The following is a 25883-nucleotide window of genomic DNA, read 5'->3' as shown; positions in this document are numbered from 1 at the left end:
CGTTCATCAAACTGTAAAAAAAAAAACAGAGGGCGTGAAACAAAATCAATAGTTTAAAGCGTTCCGATATAGCGTGACGCTACATATTAAACCAAAACTCGAGGGCTGTTCATTATTCTATGCTCATTCAATTACAGCGCGCCGAACACCGATTAAAAGCAATTATTTTAAAAGGCCATCGACCAATCATAAAAGAGCTGCAACCCCCATACAAACGGCAAAATAATTTCACCCTTACAGTTTCGCGAAGGGTTCAGATTAAAATGGCTACTATTTTGATATTCCGATCATCGATAAATGACTGTAGTTTGATCATCGCTCCAAAATTATAACTCCGCCGAAAATTCAAAATACGTTTTGAGGTTGAAAATAGTTTATTATAATTGAGATTTGGCGTAATTAATTGATATGGATTTTGAAGTGAATAATAGCTTTGAATATGAATTATTCGGTTCTGTTATGGTAATTGAATTTCAGTCATTGAGATGAATGTCGCGTGGAATGGAATTTCAAATAATTCGAAGTGTTAAAATATTTAAATGCAAATGACTATTACGCGATGCTTCATATTTTATAGCAAGGTTTATTTTATCCTTTAGGAAGGAGCTTGACCTTGAGTACATTTCTTGTCGCCTCCATCTATTGGTATCTGCAAGTCTGTATACTGTTGTTACAAGCCTGTTGGAAAATGTAGGGCTTCTACGTAAATATACGTTCTGTTATATACACGGAGTTTCTCGTCTTGCATCAAAACCTTGTCACCCATTTTGCATCTGACCTTTAGTTACACTTACCTACTAATTCTACTGATTATTCTCTAAAATATTATGTCCAACTACATTTTTGATTTTGAGCTTAGTTTGTTGAAATAATATAATTCGTTTCCAAAAGCTCATCATAAAAATAATAAATACTTTGCGTTTACTTATGTAGATAGTACAGGACTATGTAATATCAATATGTATTAGCTCCTGTATACGATGGCCCAGCGCTGGACCAGTGAGATGGCCATGCGATGGATGAGAGCACGCAATATTTATTTATCGTCTCTTAACAATTATCCTTACAGGTAAACCCTAACACAATAGTGCCTTACTAACTATGTTGTGATGTATTCATTATAATTATATGGAATTGGAACACGTGTAGATGCGTACGCACCATCGCTGGCCCACTACCTTTGAGCGGACGAAAAACCGACACCGTGGCCATCCCATCGCCATCCCGGTGCGACAGTCTCTACACGCTGGCCCATCTTAGTGGGTATCTTAGTATGATGGCCCATCGTGTAGAAGAGCCATAAGACAGCATGTTAGTCTTATTACCAGAACAGGAAACATCTCAAGAAACGAAACAACACTGAACGCTCTCATTCATCAGTCGTACGATTAACTAATCAAAATCGTCGCCCGCGCAGTCAGCGCTAGTGTGTCATCGCGAGCAGTGTCACACGGACCTGTCAGTGTTATTAGTGCGCGCACTTGACTGTTGTGAGAAAAATGAGATTTCGAACGGCTACCAGTCTTCTATTGTTATTAGGTAAATAATTAATATCTAGTTACTATCTCTCTCTAGGTAATTAGTAAGAATGCCTACTAATATAGTTTAGTTTATTCATAGTCAGTTTTAGTTATGGTAATTTTTTTATTGCATTCTGCTCTCATTGTTATTGGGTAGGTAATTTGCTTTTGTTTAATGTTCATTTGTTTTAAGTGTATTGTTGTAATTAGCGGGTGACCGTGTTCACAATTGAAATGGGTTTTGCAAATTTTGGCAATTTCTTGTTTTAATGGACCTTATCTTTTTTGACCGTATTTTGTGGTGTTTTCCCTTGTCATTTTGATAAGCCGAAAACATAATTTTCAACTTTGTTTTAATTTTTAGGGGTTGGTATGAGTGGTATGTTTTAGGTTTTACTTAAATTTACTAGGTTTCTTTTTTTTGTGCTATATCAGGTTACCGATATAATTATTTTGTTTAAGCTTAGGTAATTACTTCATAATAAAGCTGTAATTTTTGTATAGGTAAGCAATTTCGTAATAATGTTTTGTTCAATTTTTCACTTTTGATTTCATCATTATGTATAACCGTTTTATGAAGTATTTTTAATCCATTTTCAACTTATTTATTTAATGATTTACATATTTAAAAAGGCCATAAAAGGCCAGAAATAAATATTATAAATTATAATTAAGTTGTGCATCAAAACAAAGTAAACATGTAAGTATTGACGTAAGAGAGTTGAACTGTAGGCATTTAAACAAAATACTTTGTACGTACTATGTTTTTAATACATCATTTTAAAGTGTTACAAAGGTAATCACAAACAGTAATTTAAGTACTTTTAATTTTATATCTCTGCTGTTACCATCCCTTTTTCAAACAATAAATTATTTATTACTAGTTTACTTTCTTACAAGCAAGCAAAATTTAAATTCAAAGTAGGTAACCTAAAGATTTTCATATTCCAACTGTCTCTAGAAGATTGCCAACATGCATTCCAATTAGAGTCTTAATGAACGTAATAACGGTCAACAGTTTAATTGACCCCGGCTTAAGTAGGACCCTTTTAGGGCTCCGTATACCGACTTGAATATGTGTAATATTCGTACTAGAATTTCAGTTACCAGATTTGCAGTCTAGGTCTATCCATATACAACACGTTTAAATGGGTCTGTATTGTTTGTCCGCATTTTCGTTAGTCATAATTTGGTTACTTCATAACGTGTGAGTTTTCAGGATTGCCATTAAACAAACCTAACCTATCTATAGGATAACCTTAAGGTGGGATCAGACGGTTCATTTTGTGTTCATTTTCGTGTTTCATTATTCATCTTTCACTCAAAGTGACACGTGTGAACACAAAATGAACCAAAAGTGAAAAATGAATTCATTAGTGAAATGATCCAACAGTGTTGGATATTTTCATTCGGCATCTTTCACTCGCACTCCGAATGAACAAAAAATGAACAGTGTGAACACAGAGTGAATGTTCATTCCGATTTTGCATATTGTTCTCGAATCCTGTGGGCAGTAGTACCTAGACTTAATGGAAAAAGCAGGATATGGTATTTGTAGGTACCTACATACTCTGTAAAAGTATTCCAGAATTCCAAAATAATCGCCAGTAGCAAGGTATCGCAGTAAAATTTGATGATTTATTCGGCTTGGTATATATATATATACTGCGGCTGTAGCACGGTCGCATTTTTATCGCCTGTTACCATGCCTTTCACGTTCTAACAAGTGTGTAAGTGCGAAACCGACGGGCATAGTGACAGGCGATAAAAATATAACCATGCTGCCACCGCTGATGTAACTAATAGTAGAAGTTGCGATACAATTCCGGATCTTCAATGGCTAGTTTCCCCAATGTATTCGAAGCTCGCGCCCACCACCGTCGACGTTTTCTTTGCTTTTTGCTTGTTAAGATCTTTATTAAATTATCACATTTTTTTTAATCCAAGACGCACAACTTCATTCGACCCCATAGTGAAAGAAAATGAAAAGTGAATAATCTTAGCACCAGCCCCGTGTGAACATGCAATAAAAGAAAAATGAAGCATTCACTCAAGTGAACATTCATTCGAGTGAACCGTCTGATCCCACCTTTACGAATATCGTAATAGACGTAATATTTTACGTATCTTAAAGGTCGGTTCGGGCCGTCACTACCGTCAGTCATGGAAATCTTCAATTACATCATTTAAACATTTTAAATAAGAAGACAGTTGCGATTTTAATCAAGTTCAATTGAAGCCAAATGCTAAGTTAAGAATGACTGTCCCTGGGTCCCGGTTACAAAACGTTCATTAAGACTACCCATTAAAGCATTTGCGTTTTTATTAAGAGGAAAGGGGACGATCGCTTCTACATACAAAGGTAGTCCTCATTTACCTTCTATATATTGTTCATCATCATCATCTCAGCCATAAGACGTCCACTGCTGAACATAGGCCTCCCCATTTGGGGGGGTGAATGCCATAATCGCCACGCTTGGCAGGCGGGTTGGCGATCGCAGTCGAGTACACCGAATTTGAGGGACGCTGGTGCCCGTCCACCGGTGGTCTTGGACGTAGTTTAAGGACATACCCGGGTATATATTATTATATTGATTGATATAATAAACACATCTATGCCCGCTCGTTCCGTTTATTTCGATTTTTATTATGAGATCACTTCGGTTTTGTTTAATTAATTATAAGTGAAAAGTGAAAAACAAATCACACAAATTATCAGATACATGATTAGCATCAAATTGTGTCAAAATTTTTCAATAATGATAAAATCCAGAGAGGAAAATGGTAATCCCATTTTCCTTCCCGTTTGTATGGAAAGGTGGTTTCGAGGCAGTCGTTTACAAGTCTTAACATCATATTTTTATACTTACACAGAATATATGTAGGCATCATTATGTATGTCCACTGTTTTTTTGTTCCGGACACTTTTTCTTCGTCGTTCTGAGTTCAAATAACCCAAAAGTTGATCGTTTTTCGAAAAAAGTAAATGGTACATACTCGTACGTATACTTACCAATTACATACTAACAAAAATCTCTGTTTTGAAATTTCGCTGGAACATTTGAGTTATCCATGAACATGACCAGTGTACCTAACCTACGTCAAAGCGTTGGAAATAAAGATGACAAATAAATTCGCGATAGACACAAAAATATTGTTGTTAAAATAGATAAGGAGTTTCTCACATCAGAATACTCAGAATAGGTCATAGTGTAAATGAGATTGACTTAAAATACATACGACGGCTCGTCATAAGCTGTGAGTCACTATCTAAATAACCAATTGACTTGAAAATTGGTACGCGTGTAGTTTTCAACAGAGATCAGTCACTTAATAGATGAACCATACGCGTAGAAATGAATGCATAGTAACAAAATATTATAACTAAACAAAAACCGAAATTATCGCAGGTTTTTCGATTTTTGACAAAGTTGCGTTCGGCGCTCGAGGTCACCAACTTGGATTATTCATTGGACCAACATCATAAATAAGTCTGCAAAAAATCAGAACTACCGGATTTGACGCAAACGCTAAATGTCTAAATTTACTGTATTACAGTTACAAAATCGGATATTGAGCAAATTTTATTTCTTGTTATAAATTCAGTTATTTTTTTAATTAAAATAACTGAACTTAATCTTCTTCTTTCCAGTCGTATCCTCATTGCTGAGGGTCGTGATTACCAACGCTTAATACCACTTTCTTCCAGGCACTCCTATCCTGCGCCATTTGCAGGCAGGTCTGGGCCTTGGATCCTGCGTATGCCTTTACTGTGTCTATCCACCGGGTAGGCGCTCTTCCTCTACTTCTCTTCCCTTCTACGTGACCGACCATCATCAATACCTCTAGACTATCTTCGCGTCTAGCCACGTGTCCGAAGAATCGAAGTATGCGCTGTGTGCAAATAGTGGAGAGTCGTGTTCGAATTTTCAGCTGGCTAAGGATTGATTCCTTTGTGCGGCGGTCCGTCCACTTGATCCCCAGCATTTTCCGCCAACACCACATTTCGAACGCATCAATCCTTTCTTTTGTTCTTGCCTTCAGGGTCCACGTTTAACCTGAACTTAATACCTACTTATTTATCCCGCGGCGCCAACATATCATAATACACTGATTTAAACTTTCACAATTTTTACACATTATTAAATTACTAATTAATTATTAAAACTTAAATACGCGATTAAGTCCCGCTGTACAAATTAATAATATCACATCATATACGGTGGAAATCTCAAACATCTATACAAGCCAACGTTTCCAAAATATATACACACGACCTTATTGTTAGTGTCATAGAAGTGTGTAAATATATTCTTAGAGCGTTGGATTGTAAAGATTGTAAACTCGATTGTACATTCTAATTCACATTTCATCGAGTATCCGCGTTCTCATAAACACATTGGAAGTGATGTCCTAAATACGGAACATTAAAGTATTAAGGGGCACACGACCGCCCAATTGAGCATATTAAAGCGTCGTCTTAAGGGCGGCGCGTATAAAGTAGGGACTACGCTTTGAGCGCTCGCGGTAGAGCGCAAAATGTACCATCACCAATCACCACCATCACCACATAATAACTAATAGTACTACCGTACAGAAAATTCACTCCTTCACAAAAGTCAGATTTAGGTATAAAATTATACCTATACTCGCCGCCTGCAACAAAATTGAAACTTATAACCGCGCACGAACCGTGAATCTTCTTTGCGCGAGCACCACGTGACACGACTATCGTGAGGTCGAGCGGCAGCCCACTGCCATACGCCTGCCCTACCCGGGAGGCCAGCCGGCCAAATGTACCTAAACTGCGTACTGACACCCCCCTGCCATCACGCTGTGCGATTGTTGCGCCATTTAGGGTCCTAGCTTAGTAAGCTTAATTGGTTGCTCAATAAGTAAGCTATAGAAAAAAAAAAAAAAAAAAAAAAAAAAAACTATAGAATAGAATTTCCAATTTAGCGAGAACCCTAAATGGCTTATAATTTTTGCGATAATAGAGATAAAAACCTATTCTTTACCTTGAAAGAGTGGGTGAATTGTGTTTTAAGAAGATATTTTTTTTATGTACTTATAAAGTGTCATTAAAAACATTGATCACCTTAATTTTTATCATTGCCGTTCAATGTTTTTGAACAATATACTGACTACAAAGACATGATGAATAAAAGTATCCAGTAAATTGACACAACAATATAATATGAGACAATAATTTCTATTTTTCCTGAGAATAAAGCACTTGTTGCGATTAGTTAATAGCAGTTTAACTTTGACAAGAACGTTTTTATTTTTAAAATTAGTTTGAGATTGATCTCCGAATACTTTTAGATATTATGGAACTTGCGGTCACATGGACTGGTTCATTCATTGGAGACTAAAAATAAGTAATGTGAATCACGTTATTCGATTAAACGAGGGCTGATTGCCTTTGGTTCAATGGACGGAAGCGAGTATTAAAATCAAATCAAAATCCTTTCAATATTGGTGCTTATTAATGCCATAACAATGTTTTCAATTATTATTTAAGGCAAATAGAACTTAATTCGCGGTACAGGATCAGAGTTGGATATTTTGATTTATATTTTATTGGTTTTGAATGAATGATTCAGTATTGTTTTCCAATAAATGTAATCTTTTCCACGTAGAATTAAAACAATAAAACAGCATAATATTATAGAGGATTTCATACCTTATTTTTAATTAGATTGCACGATATTATATTAATCAGTGCTTTGTGGTCATTAATTAAAAATGGGACATACAAGCATAAACAATTTTGTCCAAATAAGTAACGTTAGTTAGGTCAATGTACGTAATCTTTGCATTTGTTTCTAAAATATTTTCACCTTTCAGACTCACTGTTCTAAAGCAAATAGGAGGTTGCATTGAAATTTTGGTAGAAATTAAATATTTAAATTATATTGCAAGAATATAATTAAAATTTTCTTACAAGGAATTTCCTTTACACGTCGTGATAAATATTTAAGATAGAACTTAAATTCCTGTTAATATTTTATCCTGCATTTTATTTTATAAATAGTGTAGTGTGACAAACTAAATAAAAGCATAGGTACCGTAAAATGGGGTTAGTTGGGACAAATCCGAAGTTCAATAAAAATTTATTTTTATATGTGGCACGTTGATTTATATACTTGAAAAGTGTTCCGATAGAAGGTGTGAACTTTAGTTTTTCAATGATAATATGTCGTTTCATTTCATAGATTCAACGATAAACACAAAATAGTAGGAAATCCCAGGTCACCCCGTAGTCGGGGTTAGGGGGGATAGGAATTGAGTGAGATGGGACAATTGCTAAAATTGACACAATATTACAATAGCTTGACTTCTCAAGAGAATAAAGTATTTACGTAACAATGTGATAACTCTGGAGTCTAAAAATACCATCTCACCCCCCTACCCTCGTAATCCCTACTCACCCCATTTTACGGTTCTAAGTATCTGTCTATCTACTGGGTTGTAGGATAGATTATATATGTGAGCAGTAAAGCTTCATGAAGTGCGTCGTTAAAACTATACAGCACGTTTATAGCTAATTTTTATTTGGTTAAGTAATTGTATTACAAATTTCGCTGCCTGATTACATTATGATTCAAAGAAGCGCTGGTGGCCTAGCGGTAAGAGCGTGGGACTTTCAATCCGGAGGTCGCGGGTTCAAACCCCGGCTCGTACCAATGAGTTTTTCGGAACTTATGTACGAAATATCATTTGATATTTGCCAGTCGCTTTTCGGTGAAGGAAAACATCGTGAGGAAACCGGACTAATTCCCAATAAGGCCTAGTTTTCCCTCTGGGTTGGAAGGTCAGATGGCAGTCGCTTTCGTAAAAACTAGTGCCTACGTCAAATCATGGGATTAGTTGTCAAGCGGACCCCAGGCTCCCATGTGCCGTGGCAAAACGCCGGGATAACGCGAGGATAAGATTATACATTATGATTCAAGTTTTTTTATGTCGACTTCAGAATTTCTTAGAAGTTTTTCAACTCTTCAGGATCTTTGAGTGTTCTTCGATTTCTTGAAGACCAATTTGGAAAATTATGTCTTAATTGGAAAAGGAAAATTTAAGGAGAGACAAGTACTGTTCACGGTTGGTCCCGATAATCTGATTATGATATCCAGGAAAAATCAAATTATCTGTAATATAATAGATATTATTAGTCATTTTTAAAGCAAATTATTTATTTCCTTTTGCAAAGCGGAAATGGGAGCGCTGACCGATTTTGTATATAACAAATTACACTTAAAACATTTTTTTTGTAATAAATATAATCAATGAATAAGACTGACTGCTACGTACATCAAAAACAAACAAACGGATCATGTTTTTGATCAGCGCTCTATTGTCTGTATCTTTAGGTATTTAAAAAAGAGTAAACAAAATCTACCCTCAAATAGCTTCTTAAGTTAGTTGAGGGTTCGGGAGTAACGACCCCACGGACCCGAGTGCTCCCGAGAGTCGGTCAGGGTCTCCGTCTCCGGCGTGTCTTCGTCGGTCGGAGTGGACCCCAAGGGGACCCGCAAGACTCTCAGCTCTGGCTTGCCTTCATTGGCCGTCCAGAGAGGAGTCGCTAGAGCCATATGCTCCAGGGGTGGAAGTGAAAGATGCATAAGACGCGAGTTGGCACAGTGGCTGGTAACAGCCACTGGGTAGAAAGCGGCGCACACCTCTCGACACCCCTGAGCCGCTCACACCGGTGTTGCTCCTGGTCGTCTTTACGACGGCAGTTTCAGGGGCCCATCTAGTCAGCGGCGAGTCACCGCCTGCCTCGATGACGGTGTTAACATTGTTATGGCAGGTGTCCGGACCTCTTTTACAATAGCCCAGTCTCATTGTCCACCCAAACATCAATCCATAGACCGGCATACTGTTCACTTTTTCTACAATAGTCCCAATGCCTGCTGAGACCGGTTCATGGGTGTCTATTGTTGCGCCTGTGAACGGGTTCCAGCAGGCGTTCTACATGATATTAAAGCTCTCCAAAGGGCCTCTACGTGTTGGATCTATATCCCCACGCAAGCCTATCAAAAGACCGGGATTTATAGGCCCGTGATATCTAAGGAGATACAAATAATAAAAGATGAAAACATTACATGATCAAATAATTAAAGTCAGGTCGTTCAGTGACAGATCCAGGTGGTTTGGTATTTGGTTGGTTAATCAATAAATGTTATTATTACCCGAAAATTTACAAATTATTTGTTTACTTTTATTTAAGTACCTTAAGATACAGAGTGTAGTAAAAATGTAAATAAACGAAGGGCGAACCCTGAGCGCTCATGATCAACTAGTCAACAAACAGTCCAATTTAATGAGATATGATGGCTCGTTCCCTCTGTAATTCGTCTAATTTAAAAATAACACCGGTCAAGTGCGAGTCGGACTCGCGTTCCAAGGGTTCCATACATTACTCAATTTTTAACAATGTACTTTTTTATGTGGAACGTGAATGAAATGTCTTTTTAAAACCCGTAGGGGTCGGATCAAAAACTTAGTAATTAAGTCCGACTCACGCTTGACTGCACATTTCTAATAGGTTTTCCTGTCATCTATAGGTAAAGAACTATTTTGTGTATTTGCAAAATTTAGATCCAGTAGTTTTGGAGATAAATGGGGGGGGGGGAATGGTCGGACAGACAGGCAGACGTACAAGCGATCCTATAAGGGATCAGTTTTTTCTTATTGAGGTACGGAACCCTAAAAATAAAGCGAATTGTTACGTAAACCGGCAGTAATACGGGCTAATTTATCTCAGTTTAGGGCCCGTGGTAAGATAATTTCGGTACTTCCACTTCCGCGGCCATTACCGGCGTGTCTGCCATTTTGTGTCGCCCGCCATTTTGCATGGCCCACGAAGCATGCCGAACATTCCCGAGTCAAGTATCGAACACACCAGCGTATGAAGACCTCCAAATCAGTTAGAACTATGCGTAATCGTAGAGCTCCTTATACTGGTTTGTTCGTGATATTCAAGTGGTTGGAATATTACGCCTTGTGTTGCGGTGTACCTACTTTATAATGCTTGAAGTTAACGTTAAGTGATATTGGCTGTGGGTCTTTTCTCGACTGCTTTTGACGCATTGAGATTGGATCGAAAATTTTTGGATATACTTAATCAAAAAGTAAAAAAAAAAGAAAAGCAGCATAATTTGAGCATTTAAATATACTGAAATGTAGAAAGACTGGTTAATGGCTGACTTACTATGGATTGATTGACATACATACGTAAGTTTGTCCACCTCCGATATGGAGACGGCATATAAAGAAGAAGTATGCGAAGCCAGACTTTCTGCACTTAAGCTAGGGGTCAGACAAAAGCGTAAGCTCCACTGGTGGGAGTGGGGAGTGGGTACTAAGTAAATTGTGCAAGCTTAAACAATTAAATAAATAAATAATAAATAAATATTAAATAAATATTAAGGACATTTTCACACAAATTGACTAAGCCCCACGGTAAGCTCAAGAAAGCTTGTGTTGTGGGTACTCAGGCAACGATATATATAATATATAAATACTTAAATACATAGAAAACAACCATGACTCAGGAACAAATATCTGTATCATCATACAAATAAATGCCCTTACCAGGATTCGAACCCGGGACCATCGGCTTCATAGGCAGGGTCACTACCCACTAGGCCAGACCGGTCGTCAAACAAGTGCGAGTCGGACTCGCTCACCGAGGGTTCCATACTTTTTAGTATTTGTTGTTATAGCGGCAACAGAAATACATCATCTGTGAAAATTTCAACTGTCTAGCTATCACGGTTCGTGAGATTACAGTCTGATGACAGACGGACGGACAGCGGAGTTTTAGTAATAGGGTCCCGTTTTACCCTTTGGGTACGGAACCCTAAAAAATAATGTCAGAACCTTACACCATAAAAGGTTAAAATGCACGAGTGAGACAGACAACGTGGCGCTATCTCGGTCTTACACTTAGTGAGTGCTATTGAACCTGCTATTCCTGTTGCGATCGATGTTACTATGTACTAGTTTTTAATTTGTGTCATACGCTGCGGTGGCGCAATGCACTAATAAGTAATTAATCAAATTTTGTTTGATTTGAATTTGATTTAAATTGTTGTCGCCGAATAGATGCGCTGTTTACTCAAGCTTGTCACTTAGCTGTGACAAACATTCGTGGTGCTTGGTTTTTGAAAATTGCAGTGCCTTGCATCCGGTAAGTTTATGTATGTAAAATAAATTTTACGTTACATAAAATTTCCCTTTTCAATAAATTTAACAAATGACCAAAATTTTAAAATAATAACCTACAAATACTTGAGTACAAAGCACGATAAGGGCAAATAATAGTCTGGAAAAGGTCGAAAAAACTGATAGTGGTTAAGATCAAAGAAGTTGAGCGTACTCGTATAATCCGGTCTCTTGCGCGTTTTTTATTTGTTTGTTACTATCGTAGCAAAAAAGAGCGTAGGTGCATTTATATTATCAATATAACTTAAAAGAAACAAATAGAGTAGACCTTAGTAAGGTCAATGGGGTAAGACAAAGACTGGAGCAAGAGTAACACTTGTAGGGAATCCTCATACTGTTACTTATGCCCCGAGTAAAATAATCTGTCTTAACCCATCTGACCTTATAGATTTTCGCCATACCTACCTCATTTATATTATATCTTCAACCTTCAACGTTACCTTCTGGCGAAACGATCCTCATAAAACCCAGGTTTTACGATTATTAATTGCAGATACTTACATTATTAGATTGAAATTGAAGTACATATTGTGCGTGATGCCTCTCCGTTATACTAAACTACTTTGTATGACGTTCGCTACAACTCTTACTACTTTGCAATACATGCTATTTTTCTTTAAATTCTCTTGCTAATAACTTTGTGTGTTCACTGCACTGTCTTATTATTTGTAAAATAAAGGACGTATAGATGTATGGAACTATCATGTACATAAGTCCTTCTGGATTGAGCGGTATCCAGACCGGGTATTTACATAATTAATTTGTTCAATCCACCCAGGGCCCATTGGTCGACTAATATGGGACTATTACAGAGGCAAACAAAGGTTTTATATCTTAACTACGTAGTTTATTTGCTTGTCCCAGTTGGGTTGTTAATAGAAGTCTCTGGAGTAGGTAGGTATTAACTTTGACTTTAACTTTTGGCTTCCTAATGTATTTTCCGAAAGTTAAGCAAGAGTGGAGTATTATGTCTGAATAGAAGCACCCAAAGCTAATAGATGCAAAGATAAAAAGAGTGAAACAACTGTGGAAACATAGAAGAAGACACCTAAAAAGCATAACTCTAGTGCGTTAACAGGTCACTTATTTCAAAGGAATTTTGACCAAGATATCGGACATTTTAGACTGTAAGAGTGTAAGCTATCCTACATTCTAAAATGTCCGATATCTTATACCTATGTATGTGGTAAGGAAAATGAAACAATGGTACACATTATGGTGTAAATGTCATGCTTTCGATAGACAAAGAATGAATTACTTTATATAACCAAAGGAATTTAAGGGCATGAGCTCCATCATTCGTTACATGGAAATGATGGGTCAAATTCTTGACTGGGCGCAGTGACTGATTAACTTCATAAAATATCGCAATCGGACGAAATGGAAGGGCCCCAAACATATGATAATTTTATTAATATAAGATTTGATATGCTGAATATTTTTGTGATCCAATCTTGGATCTAGGCCTCTTCCTTCTTCTTCCACTCCTGTCGATCTTGTGCTCGAGTCATCCAGTCCCGACCTCCGTGTCATCGGATGTCGTCCACCCAGCACCCTCGGTTGTCCGCTCTGGGCCTCCATTCAAGGACTCGTCTTGACCAGCGACACTTATCCATTCTCGCAATGTGCCCCGCCCATGTCCAATTTCACTGCGCTATGAAGGCCATGACGTCTCTAACTTTGGTCTTGCTTCGGATCCAATCCAATCTTACAAGACCAATATTTATAATTTGATTTACAGGTGCAACGTACGGGAAAGTAGACGTGGGAATGACTGGACATTGGAAAGAGAACGTTGGCTGGCAGCTGACGTGCACCTGGACTTTGGACAGCAGACCTCTACAGTCCGTACGGCTGTACAAAGACGATACGCAGTTCCTGATATACAGGCCAGAGGTAATTTGACTTATTTATTTATTGCATTAAAGATCGAAAGCGCAAATCATTTCATACTCGTGAAAACTACTTCAGAAACAAGGAGTAAACTTCAACTTCGGGTCTTCAGCTGACGACTCGCGACTGACGGTCGACTGCCATGACACCGGGAGCACGGGAAAGTGTGAGCTGGAACACGAGCTGTTGACTCCTCCCATGTTCAACACGACGTACAAGTGTGAGGTGTCGGAGGAGGCGCCGAGGTTCGAGATGAAGTTTGCGGAGTATACCATCGAAGTTTTTGGTAAATATTCATCGAGTTTTGAAGTCTTCTTATAGGATGGCCGGGAATCCTCTGGAGTGAAACTCGATGTTGGCAATATAGTGTTTTATTACTACGATTACAAATATATTACTTAAACGAGATTAGTGCGCGAGGATACCGAGAGCGATTCGGAGCTCAGGGGTATTGACGCGATGCGAACTTCGGTGTGAACTGCGTGAACTGTACTGTGTTGTCCGTCGCTAGATCCCGGGGTTATATCCTGGAGCACGACGGGTTGAGTAGTAGGGGCGCGTGCCCATGCGTCACGTAGGCATCCGGAAATGTCTTAGATTTTTGTGTGTCTGGTATTTTATCACACTATCGCCCGTTGCATTAGCAAGAGTCATACTATTGTTTGCACTTGCACATCGTCTTGTAATGCACTGATAAGACTTCACTTTAAACATATCAGATACAGGGTCGCAGCAGGGTGCCGTCTGGCGCCGGTGTTATGGTGTCGCTGGTGTGGGTCGTGCGTCATCTCTTAACTCCTCCCCCCTTAGAAGAGAGCTTAGGGTGTAACGTGTTATACCCGGGCTCTCATTGTTGTGCTGATGATAGATTGAGTAGCCGCACACGCACAGGCATATGATTATGAGGAACAAGATCACTGTCCAAACGCTGGGAATCCATACATGTGTGGTTAGATCCGAGTCCCATTCTAAGGGTCTTAGTTGTATAGGATCTTCTTGTGTTATCGGCGATTCTATGTTGTGATCATTTTTGAGGTGCATTTGTATCTGTTGAATCTCGTTACGAAATAGGTGATTGCTTTGACTAATGATGCGGGTGGTGTAGCTTCCGAGTGTTATCTCGCAGCCTGCGTCCAATTGGATTTTATAGGGTCCTTTGATGTTCTCATAATGTGTTTCCATACATTTTATTTTCGCTCGCTGGGTATCCCTGGAGTAGATTAAAAATATCCCTTCGCTGATGGCTTCGATGACTTCCTCATCGTTGACGTTGGTTGTAAGACAGGTGTAGTTGTTCTTGAGGTGAAGCGCTTGATGCACACAGTCCGGTGTAGTGTTAGCGTCTTTCCACCAGACATGATGACAGAGTATGCTGTTTTCCTTCTTTCGGCATTGACTCTCTTCCGGATACGCATACCTTGAGTCTTTGATTAGGATTAGAGGATTGTTTATTTTTAACATTTGACCAAGGGAATTAGGGAAAGGGATGATATTATATGCGCTACCTCCTATTACTTCTACCTGAGGTACTTTTGCTACAAAGCTTATGACGTTGTTTACAGTATAAACTATTATGGATTCTACATCGACGCTACTAATCTCTTCAAAAATGTCCCTACAAGCTATGTTAGGTTTTGCTAACGTGATACCTAAATCTAAAATATTAATAATGTCCTCTATTAATATAAAACTAGTTACGATGTCTAAATTAACCTCAGTATTATAAGTTCTCTGAGCAATTTTGTTCAGATCTTTTCTAATGCTAGACATTCTTATTTCTACCTTAGAAATACTTTCATTTAACTCGCTATAGATTATATTCTCATTATTTGCTAAGATTTTTATGCGATGCTGTATCTTTTGCAAATCGTTCGCATCCGGGTTTCCTGCGATAAACTTTATTACGGTTCCTAAACCGTCTATTAGCCCGCGCTTTGACCGTTTCGCTGGGTTCATAATACTACTTAGTCTTCCTACTAGATGCAGATATAAATCGTTTACATAATGGTTGTCGTTATTAATGCGTGTAGCCATTAGTTTCGCCATAGCCTCTTGGAGTTCGGTTAAGTTGCAACTCTTCGTAAAGTATTCATAACCGTTAACCTCTTCGATTATACCTATTTCCTCGAAGTACACCCCGTTCGGGTTCCCAAGTTGTGAGATCTGGTAACTCGTGGCGGTGCAGCTGGCCCTGCAACAGGGCGTAACTTATTAGCTGATCGCCTTTTTCCACGTTTATCGAGGTATACTTTTGGTGCTTTAATGTCGCGGATGTATGTTTTACGCCTTGTACAGAAAACATTCGCTTGTTTATTATTAGTTTTCGGGCATCGTTCATGAGTCTCTAATTGAGGTTCTGGCAATTCGGTATTTTGATTAAATTTATCCGTTCGTCTAATTTGTGCTTCGCGCTTAATTTTAAATATATATTCGTATATTATTTTTAGATAATCCCTATGCTTGCTTATTAAACTATTTAACAATTGAGAGTCGTGAACAAAGTTTAGTAGTGATTCTACGTCTGTATGCCCATAAAGTATTTCTTGTGGAGTTAATTTAGTGTCAGACTGGATTGAGTTATTATAGGCTATCATGGCTAACTTCATTTTATCCTCATGAGGTAATTTATTGTTAAATTGTTCTGCTAACAACCTACAATGTTCGCGTAATGTTGAATGAAACCGTTCTACTACTCCGTGCGAGTTAGGGTTGTACGGGGTTGTAAAATGAACCTTAATTTTATAGAGATTAACTAATTCTTTTAACAAAGCAAACTCCTTGCCCGCGTCTGTCGTTATTTCAAGAGGCACGCCGAACTGAGCAAAAAATGTTAAAAGCTTAGACATTACTGTCGAACTGTTTTTGTCCCGTAGTTTTTTAATAACTGCGAACCGTGAGAAACCATCGATAATTGATAGATACTGCTTCCCATCAATGACAACAATGTCACAAAATATATGACTTAAAGGTCTGACGGCTATTGGAGGTAACAACATTGGCGGTTTATACGGATGACGTTCGTACTTTGCCGATTTACATATCTCGCAGTTGTTAATGAAATTTCTAATATCTTCCATTATGTTTTTCCACCAAAATTTCCTGCTAATATGCATCATTGTTTCAGTGATGCCCCTATGGTTTGTTTTTCCCTCGTGATAATCTTTAATAATGGCTATTTTCTTTTCGCGATCTGTTATAGTCTCAACAATTTCCCTACAACGAGTTAACCTAATTTTTGGGTTGTGCTCTTTCGTTAAGATTTTAACCATTTCTTTATAAAGCTCTTCTACGTAAAAGAATCCGTAATAATGAATATCCGGTTTCATGTATTCACGAACAAATTTTCTAAGTGCTTCAGTAGGCCGTTTTGACGTATACAAACTAACTTCCATTATTTCGTTTCCATCTTCCTGCTTCACTTCTACACTATCTAACCTATTGTGTAATTTAAAATAAATTTGATGTTTCTTTTTATTAATTACATCTTCTACTATAGGGATACCCGGGTGGATGTTGTCGTCTTGGGAGTGTTGAGTTTGGGTTTCCTCTCGACTGTCGTCCTGTCCCTCGGGTTCACCTGTTTCGCTACCATTTTGAGCTAATATCGACTCGTTGTCGTTAAAATTAATCTTGACACGTGATAGAGCATCCGCGTTAGAGTTGATTTTTCCCTGTTTATACTTTATTTCAAAGTCATATTCTGCTAACCTAAGCCTCCAACGTGTCAATCTGGAATTTGGATCTTTTAAAGACATTAACCACTCTAAGGGTTTATGGTCCGTGTAGATAGTAAATTTGCGACCATACAGGTATGGCCTAAAATGTTTACACGCCCACACTATAGCTAAAAGTTCCTTTTCCGTGGTGGAGTATCTAGTCTCCGTATCGGATAACGTGCGGGATGCGTAAGCGACTGGTTTCTCGACATTATCTTCCTTTTGTGAAAGAACAGCTCCTAATGCGATATCACTAGCATCAGTTGTGAGAATAAAAGGTACTTCGAAATCGGGGTACTTTAAAATAGGTTCGTTAGTAATCAACTCCTTTAACTTATCTACTGCCTTTAAAAACTCTTCGTCTATTTTTATCTTAGCTCTTTTTTTTAAACACTTTGTCAGTGGCTTCGTTATTTGAGCGTAATTGTTTATGAACCTTCTATAATAACCGGTTAAACCTAAAAATGACCTGATTTCTTTCTCTGTCTTTGGAACGGGGAAATTAATTATATCCTGCACCTTACGTTGATTTGGTGTGAGACCATTGGGCGTTAACTCATGTCCCAAATATTCAACGTGCTTTTTTAGGAATTCCGATTTGTCGGGTTGAATTTTAAGGTTGTGCTCGCGGAGCCTTTCAAAAACTCGCCTTAACTTTTGCATATGTTCGTCTAAGGAAGTTGAATAAATTATGATATCGTCTAGGTATACTAAGCACGTGTTATACAGAAGATCACGTAATATTAGGTCCATGAGACGCTGGAATGTTGCAGGAGCATTTTTAAGCCCAAATGGCATTCTAAGGAACTCCCAGTGACCATGATTGGTTGTGAATGCAGTCTTTTCTATATCATCAGGATGCATTTCGATCTGATGATAACCACTTGCCAGATCTAATGTTGTGAAGTATTGCGCTCTACCTAACTTGTCTAGTATCTCTTCAATATTAGGCAAGGGGTATTTATCCTCTATTGTTTTACTATTTAATTGCCTGTAATCTATGACCAAACGCCATTTTACCTTTCCGGAAGCATCCGGTTTCTTAGGAACGATATGTACAGGACAACTCCATGGTGAGTTTGATTCTCTGATTATACCGTTATCAAAAAGTTCCTTAACTTGTTTATCGATTTCTATTTGTTGCTGAGGTGGTTTTCTATAATTTCTTACGTAAATTGGCGTTTCGTCCGTTAACCTTAGCTTATGTTTTACGGTATGTGTAAAGGTTAAAGGTGCACTGCCCGTATGAAAAATATCTTTGAATTCATGAATCAGCTTTGTTATTTTGGCTTTTTCCTCACTATTCATATGTTCCGTCCTAATTGTTAACTTTCCTTCTAGGATACAATTAATCTTTACTTTTTCGGAAGTTACGGGCTCACTTTGTTGCCACCACGCCGGTATAGGTTCGAGAAATTTATCGAAGTTATTGCGTACCGGTTGTGGTTCCGTTCCTATATTCACTAGACCTAATCTATACTTTCCATCTTGGACTAACACTAATGATTCATTAACACGGACGGTACCTCCACTGATTTCGGGCAGTAGGTACTCGCCATCTGGTTTACTTGAAACGCATGTAATTAGATTGTCCGAGAGTGCGTCGATTTTCAAGACTCGCTCCGGATGATCTATGTAAATTGGTAATATATTATTAGGCATTATGAGTTCGCATTTTTCTAAGTTAATAAGCGCATTAAATTTTTTTACTAAATCAAACCCTAACATTCCTGCATATTTAGGATCGAAGTCGTACAGCAAAAATTCATGCTGCGTGTCTTCGCCTAGTGGCAGTAAACTTAATTTGATAGCCCCGTTGTGGTATGTTTCTTTATGCGCAGTTTTTATAGAAAATTCTTTATCTATAATCTTATTGGAATAGTCTGGCCTATCCTTAATAAATGACGGCTTAATTAAACTCCTTGTGCTACCAGTGTCTATTAAAAACCTGCCTCCCCATTCGTTTATCACTATATAAGGCAGATGATCCCTATCAATATAATTTAATTTTATTTGCAGTCGTTTTCCCTTGTGCCCTCTTGAAAAAAATCTACCCCTTCTTGATCTTGGTTTTCGTCCTCAACCTCTATTTCGTTGACTTCTACTGGTCTTGGACGGTCAAATGGTTGGCGCCTACTAGCTGTACGCATGCTAACGTCAGTGTTTAAATGATAATTATTCCGATTGGGTTGTGGAACTTGTGGTCGAGGGGGATACATTCGCCTCCATTGCTCCGGTGTCGGCCGGGGAGCACTAGCCCAATTATTGCCTTGTTGATTTTGGTTTGGCCAATTGGGTCTTATTGGTTTGTTATTCCAAGCAGGTCTAATTGGGTTCTGTTGCGCCTGTTGGAATAAAGGCTGAGTGTTCCTATTAGAAAATGAAGGTTCTAAACGTGGTTTCAAAGTGGATTTCTCCTGTTTCCTCGCGAAGTATTCGGGATGTAATTCTATTTCGTCTCTAAGATGATTATAGGCTAGATCAAACGTCTCATGGCGAGCGCCTCTGATTAATCTGTCTGTTGAAATATCTAAGTTCTTGCAAAGTTGTTCGATTGCTATATTTTCTATTATTGTATTTGAACTAGGATTGTTTGACTTGTTTTTGGCTGCGTATATCAATTGTTTCAGGCGATCCGCGAACTGGAGCGCGCCCTCTAGGGGTGAACGTCGGGCTCTGGTAATCTCCGAGATTATTTGCTCTAAGGTACGGTTATCCCCTAATTTTGTTTGGAGGGCGAGTACTATTTCCTCCAAGGTGCTATTTGGCGAATGAGCTACTGCTTTTATGGCTTCGCCTTTTAATTTACTTTTAATTATAATTGGTAAAAGGGCCCTAGCGTCCGGGTCCGCTGCCCTAGCTAGCATTGATATCTGGTCGATAAAAAAATCTAGTGTATCCCTATCACCGTCGTAAGCAGGAATATATTTCTCAATCGTCATATGGTTGAGAGCCATTTTGTACGAAAAATAATAAATCTAAGAGAAATAATAATAATTTGAGACACGGTAGCGCACACAATAATGTTAGGAAAAGGAAATGAAAGGTAGACTCACAGTATGGCCAGTAGTATAGTTGCCGTCTTCATAAATGTTGGGGGTCTGCTGTTCAGGTTAAAACCTTCCGATCTTCGTTGCGATGCGGAGCTTCGTCGATCAGCAGCAGATATCCCACCGCTGTCACCAGTTTTGAAGTCTTCTTATAGGATGGCCGGGAATCCTCTGGAGTGAAACTCGATGTTGGCAATATAGTGTTTTATTACTACGATTACAAATATATTACTTAAACGAGATTAGTGCGCGAGGATACCGAGAGCGATTCGGAGCTCAGGGGTATTGACGCGATGCGAACTTCGGTGTGAACTGCGTGAACTGTACTGTGTTGTCCGTCGCTAGATCCCGGGGTTATATCCTGGAGCACGACGGGTTGAGTAGTAGGGGCGCGTGCCCATGCGTCACGTAGGCATCCGGAAATGTCTTAGATTTTTGTGTGTCTGGTATTTTATCACACTATCGCCCGTTGCATTAGCAAGAGTCATACTATTGTTTGCACTTGCACATCGTCTTGTAATGCACTGATAAGACTTCACTTTAAACATATCAGATACAGGGTCGCAGCAGGGTGCCGTCTGGCGCCGGTGTTATGGTGTCGCTGGTGTGGGTCGTGCGTCATCTCTTAACTATCGTCATTTTCTGTTTCTATACCGGCCTTAATGCAAAATGCAGCAGAGCACAGTATTGACCTTACAATAAGACAGTAAAAATAACTAATTTAGGGTGCTACTAAATTTAAGAGGCTACATTATACAGGATGTAGCGTTCAGTTAAGATCAACGAGTAGATCACCGAATAAAAGCATCATTTATTTATTCATTCATTATTTCGCCCTGCGAGTTACCGATTTGACTCTTATGTAGGTAAATTCAGCTAAAATTAACGGGTCCCTAGAAATTATACTTACCTATTTGGCTTCAAATTACATTGATAAACACCTGCAGGCGTATTATGGATCGATTCACGTGATAAAATAACTGTCACTTTCTAACTCCGCGGGATAGAAAGTGACGGACACCGTTTTATCACGCTGTCACGTAGACGAAAACGACCATCATATCCGTACAGGTTACTTTTAAATCATATGTGGTTAACATGAATCTACTAAGATTCTGATACAGGTACCTAATTATTAATTTCCATTAATTCTTTTTGAAAACAATCCGGTTACAAAAGTTACGTTAGCACGGTTCAGCATGTACACAAAATCGATGATTTCTCCGAAACCAATTAATTTTCCACTGAACATACTACATCAGTACTGACCTCTTATTGCTCCTAAGGTCCTTTATCATTAGCCTATGTATAATTATCCTATATAGTTAGTAACTATAAAAATATTTTTTCTCAAACATGCAATGAAATATTGATGTTATGTTCCTTATAATAGGCTGCGAAGTATGACGTTTCAGGTGCGGCTAGGACAAAAGGTCGTTAATGGAATTTCATACACATCTTGCAGGCCTAGGCCGGCAAAGTCCTCTTTTTTAATTTTCATTTCACAGATATTTGTGACACAGCATCGTGGCATTCATCCATTAAAAAAAACTAGAGGCAGTATTTGCTTTATGGTTCGTAATGACACTCTGCCACTACGCCTATAAAAAAAAAAACAAAATAATGTTTGGTATAATTTGCAGTTTTATTTGTATAAAATCAACATGAACTTAATAAATAATACATTCTATAATTTTATAATTTTAAATTATAAATTTAACTATACAAATAAAAACATTTAAAATATTTCATCTAAACGTTAGCGGTAAAAAGGTCTACTCAAACACGCGTAGTTATATTTTTTAAATTGTTATGGAGGTAAAGTTGAAAAATATTCATTCTGTTTTATTGGATTTATGGTGCGTTGTTGATTTTTTGACTTTAATATGAGTTCCGACGAAATAATGAAATTAATATTAATTGTAATCGTCGGTGTTGGAATTGGCAGCGTAAGCAGAATTGATTTTAATAACTTGCTGCCTCTGCCGCCAAGTCAAAGACGAAGTATGTATATGGTTGCTTATGGCAATTTTATTATTTGAGAAACTAAGAAAAATGGCTTACAGTTTATTAGAAACAGTTTTGTGGCATATTTTAAATGAATGTAACTACAAATTCATCAACACTGTGGAAATTATACTTATTTACTCCATGTATAAAGCAACGATGTATGTGAAACATGATATCAACATGAAAGACTATGTAAACTTATGTGACGAAAACGACAGTCAGACGGATACAAGGCGAAAAAATCAAAGATACATGAAAATATACGGGTAGTAAAAATACACGACTCGTGTAAAACATACGCGTGATAATGATATAGGTACGTGTTGGTTATATTTTGGGTCTAGTTTACTTTTAGTTTTTTGTATAAATAAAACTTGGGTTTCGTGGATTTTTTATTTTATTTATTTCATTGCATGTTTGAGAAAAGCACTATACATACCTCGGCGGGAAATGGGGTTGCCCGCGCTCAGACCTATCCGGCCTCGCGGCCGGCAACCCCTTTCGTCCCGGCCTCTGTAGTAATGTACTATTGTTCGTCTTTATTTTATTCTTTCGTTTTCCCTATTTTTGTCTACTGTCATTGTTATTGATTCATTAAGTCGTATTGCTTGTTCTACAATTTATTGAAGACTGAAGTGTGTTTAGGAAAGTACTTATTAAATATCATATGCATGTGAGCGTGGGCCAGTCACACATATAAGATTTTTTAAGCAGCTTTAACTTATATCCTATAATTTCTTTTGTTTTATAGTACCACCGTTATATCCCCAATTGGAGATATCATCACAAGACAGTCTTGTAAACGTAAACTGCACATCGGCGGCCATCCCTGCTCCGAGACTGGTGTGGCGTATCGGAGAGCAGAGAGTAAGTTTGAACTTGTACTTTATTGCCCGAGAATACGGTAGATAATTGAATCAATTTCAAATATAAGATACGATCAATTACGGTCACACCGCTGCTCAAAAACGGTTACGGTACGGAATCGCAGTGATGTGCCAATTTTATCGCTTGCCCACCAAGCAAGTCGTGAAGCTTACGGCACGTCACTGCGATTCCGGACCGTCAGCGTATTTTGAGCAGCGGTGTAGCCGATCCTTTATGCATTGTGGGGCTGGGACTTAAATCCTATTCAATTTCCCAAATGCATGGGATTTTCTAATGGTGGAGGTAAACTGTATCTACAAACCCTTTCAGATTCCAGAGAACTTCTCAAGTCGTCGTTGGGACCCCACCAGCAAGCTGTGGCACTCGTGGTCGGTGGTCACAATGTCCCAGGGGGAATCTCTGGTATTGGCGTGCGATGTCCATTTTGCGAGAGCTGGCAAACTCATCATGGGTCAGAGCGTTGAAGCTATTGTCAATTCTGCTGACAGTGTTATGGGTAAGCTCCAACATGTTCAAAGTTTTAAGTACGTCCAGTTACAGAGACTGCCCATAAAAGGCCATCCAATAATGGCAATTCAATTAAACTAGTCAATTTAATTGGCCAAGATTTTTGTAGACTAATTTTCCTGGAGTAGTATTGTACTTAATACTTATAACCTCTCGCGTCTAATGATATTCCTAATTGTTCATTTTTAGGGTTCCGTACCCAAAGGGTAAAACGGGACCCTATTACTAAGACTCCGCTGTCCGTCCGTCTGTCACCAGGCTGTATCTCACGAACCGTGATAGCTAGACAGTTGAAATTTTCACAGATGATGTACTTCTGTTGCCGATAGAACAACAAATACTAAAAACAGAATAAAATAAAGATTTAAGTGGGGCTCCCATACAACAAACGTGATTTTTGACCGAAGTTAAGCAACGTCGGGCGGTGTCAGTACTTGGATGGGTGACCGTTTTTTTTTTGCCGTTTTTTGCATTATGGTACGGAGCCCTTCGTGCGCGAGTCCGACTCGCACTTGCCCGGTTTTTATATGTAGTAACTGTCACGTTGCAAGATTAGCACATTCGTTTATTTAAATGTAACATTTAAGTAATAAAAATACGGTATAAACATATGACTACATCAATTTATTAAAGTTAAGCCTTACCAAAAAACGAATTTAAGGAACTGTCATAGGGACAGTCATTGGACGCGAGAGATAGGGGTATATTAGTATTAGTACCTTATACGAATTCGTATAGTGTAATTTAAAACTATTTTTATTCGATGCTAATTTAGAATTATTTTTGTTTGCTTACAGGTTTGAATGCCGCTTTTTTGGCAGCGGCTCTGATGGCACTACTACGGTGACCGCAAAATAACTGTTGATCGCAAAAAACTATTGAACATACCTACATCTTATGGACAGTTAAACTGCTGAAAGGCTTTGTAGTAGGTGTTTAAAATAAAAACCAATCTCAAGTGTGAAGTGGCTTTAGTAATAAGGAAATTTATTTTAGGGCGACCTTAGGAGATTAGCTATTGTTTCTGTTACCTGCCATTTGAGTTTATAAATAGAATAGATTAGTACCTAAGCTATATTTTTGTTTTAAAGAGACTTTTTCATAGAAGTTAAATAATTTTAGAAAGTAAGTAGGATTCGAAGAGGAAGGCGATGATGAAATGTCAAAACCAGAGGCAGAATGAAAATAAATTTCAAAAACTTTTCAGAGCTCCTAAGATCCTGCGCACAAATTTTTGTACATATTACACAATCTATTTTGAACTTTTATTGAGTAACTAAGGGTTCCAAATTAAAAATAAACCAATGCTTTTGGGTCTCAGGAGGCTAGAGTGCTATAAACCAAAGAGTATAGAAGAGCATAATAAGCGAAAAATAAATGCTAGCGCTGGGGTGTATTGAAACTGAAAATCTGAATCAGGTATCACTGACTACTTCTTTGTTGGTTGGCAATAAGGTGGCCAGTGGGCAAGCTAGATGGTTTAGGTGCATGTAGGTATGTGTTAGTAAATTGGTGGTCTGATCATTGTCAAGTAGACATCACTAAAAGAAGAGATGTATAAAAATACTAACAACTTTCGTCACTATTTTGTATGATGAATATATCTTTTAACTTTATAAATTGATAAAAAGTTGGACTATCTATTTTTATCTAGGTACATTATTTTTATAAACATACAAAATAAAATTTATAGTAGCAACTAAGTAAAAAGGTTACAAAAAAACAGCAGATATTATATAAAAAATGATTTTATTACAAAATTATGTACAAAATGTTATTGTCTATTGAGTACATTGAAATATTGTCGTTATTTAGGTACTTACCTACATAAAGTAACTATTAATTATTATATTTACAAAAAAACGTATGTACACTTTTCTACATCGGTATGGATACCCAAAATCTTATTGTAATTATTTTATGTGAGCGTAGTTGAAGTTAGAGTCTTTATTGACAGAATACCGCTTTAATTTTTAACGACTTTAATTAGTAGGTAATTAGCTTATATTATTCGTTGTACGCTTATCACTTTTTGAACAGTATTGTCTACTGGAACCAAAATTTGAATT

General features: G+C 37.9%; 1 protein-coding gene across 1 annotated transcript; it reads left to right on the top strand.

The window, feature by feature from the left end:
* The first annotated feature begins 1408 nt into the window (after nt 1–1408).
* Nucleotides 1409–25178, top strand: LOC134796674 (uncharacterized). The gene is made up of 6 exons (XM_063768824.1): nt 1409–1539; nt 13492–13646; nt 13722–13929; nt 23171–23286; nt 23617–23803; nt 24612–25178. Exons 1-6 carry the CDS (start codon nt 1500–1502, stop codon nt 24659–24661), a joined length of 756 nt encoding a protein of 251 aa, XP_063624894.1. The 5' UTR covers nt 1409–1499; the 3' UTR covers nt 24662–25178.
* Nucleotides 25179–25883: the final 705 nt, after the last annotated feature.

The sequence above is a fragment of the Cydia splendana genome, chromosome 14, assembly GCF_910591565.1.
Source record: "Cydia splendana chromosome 14, ilCydSple1.2, whole genome shotgun sequence".
NCBI lineage: Eukaryota > Metazoa > Arthropoda > Insecta > Lepidoptera > Tortricidae > Cydia > Cydia splendana.
Note: the sequence above shows the minus strand (reverse complement) of the source record. Positions and strands in the feature narration are given on the sequence as shown.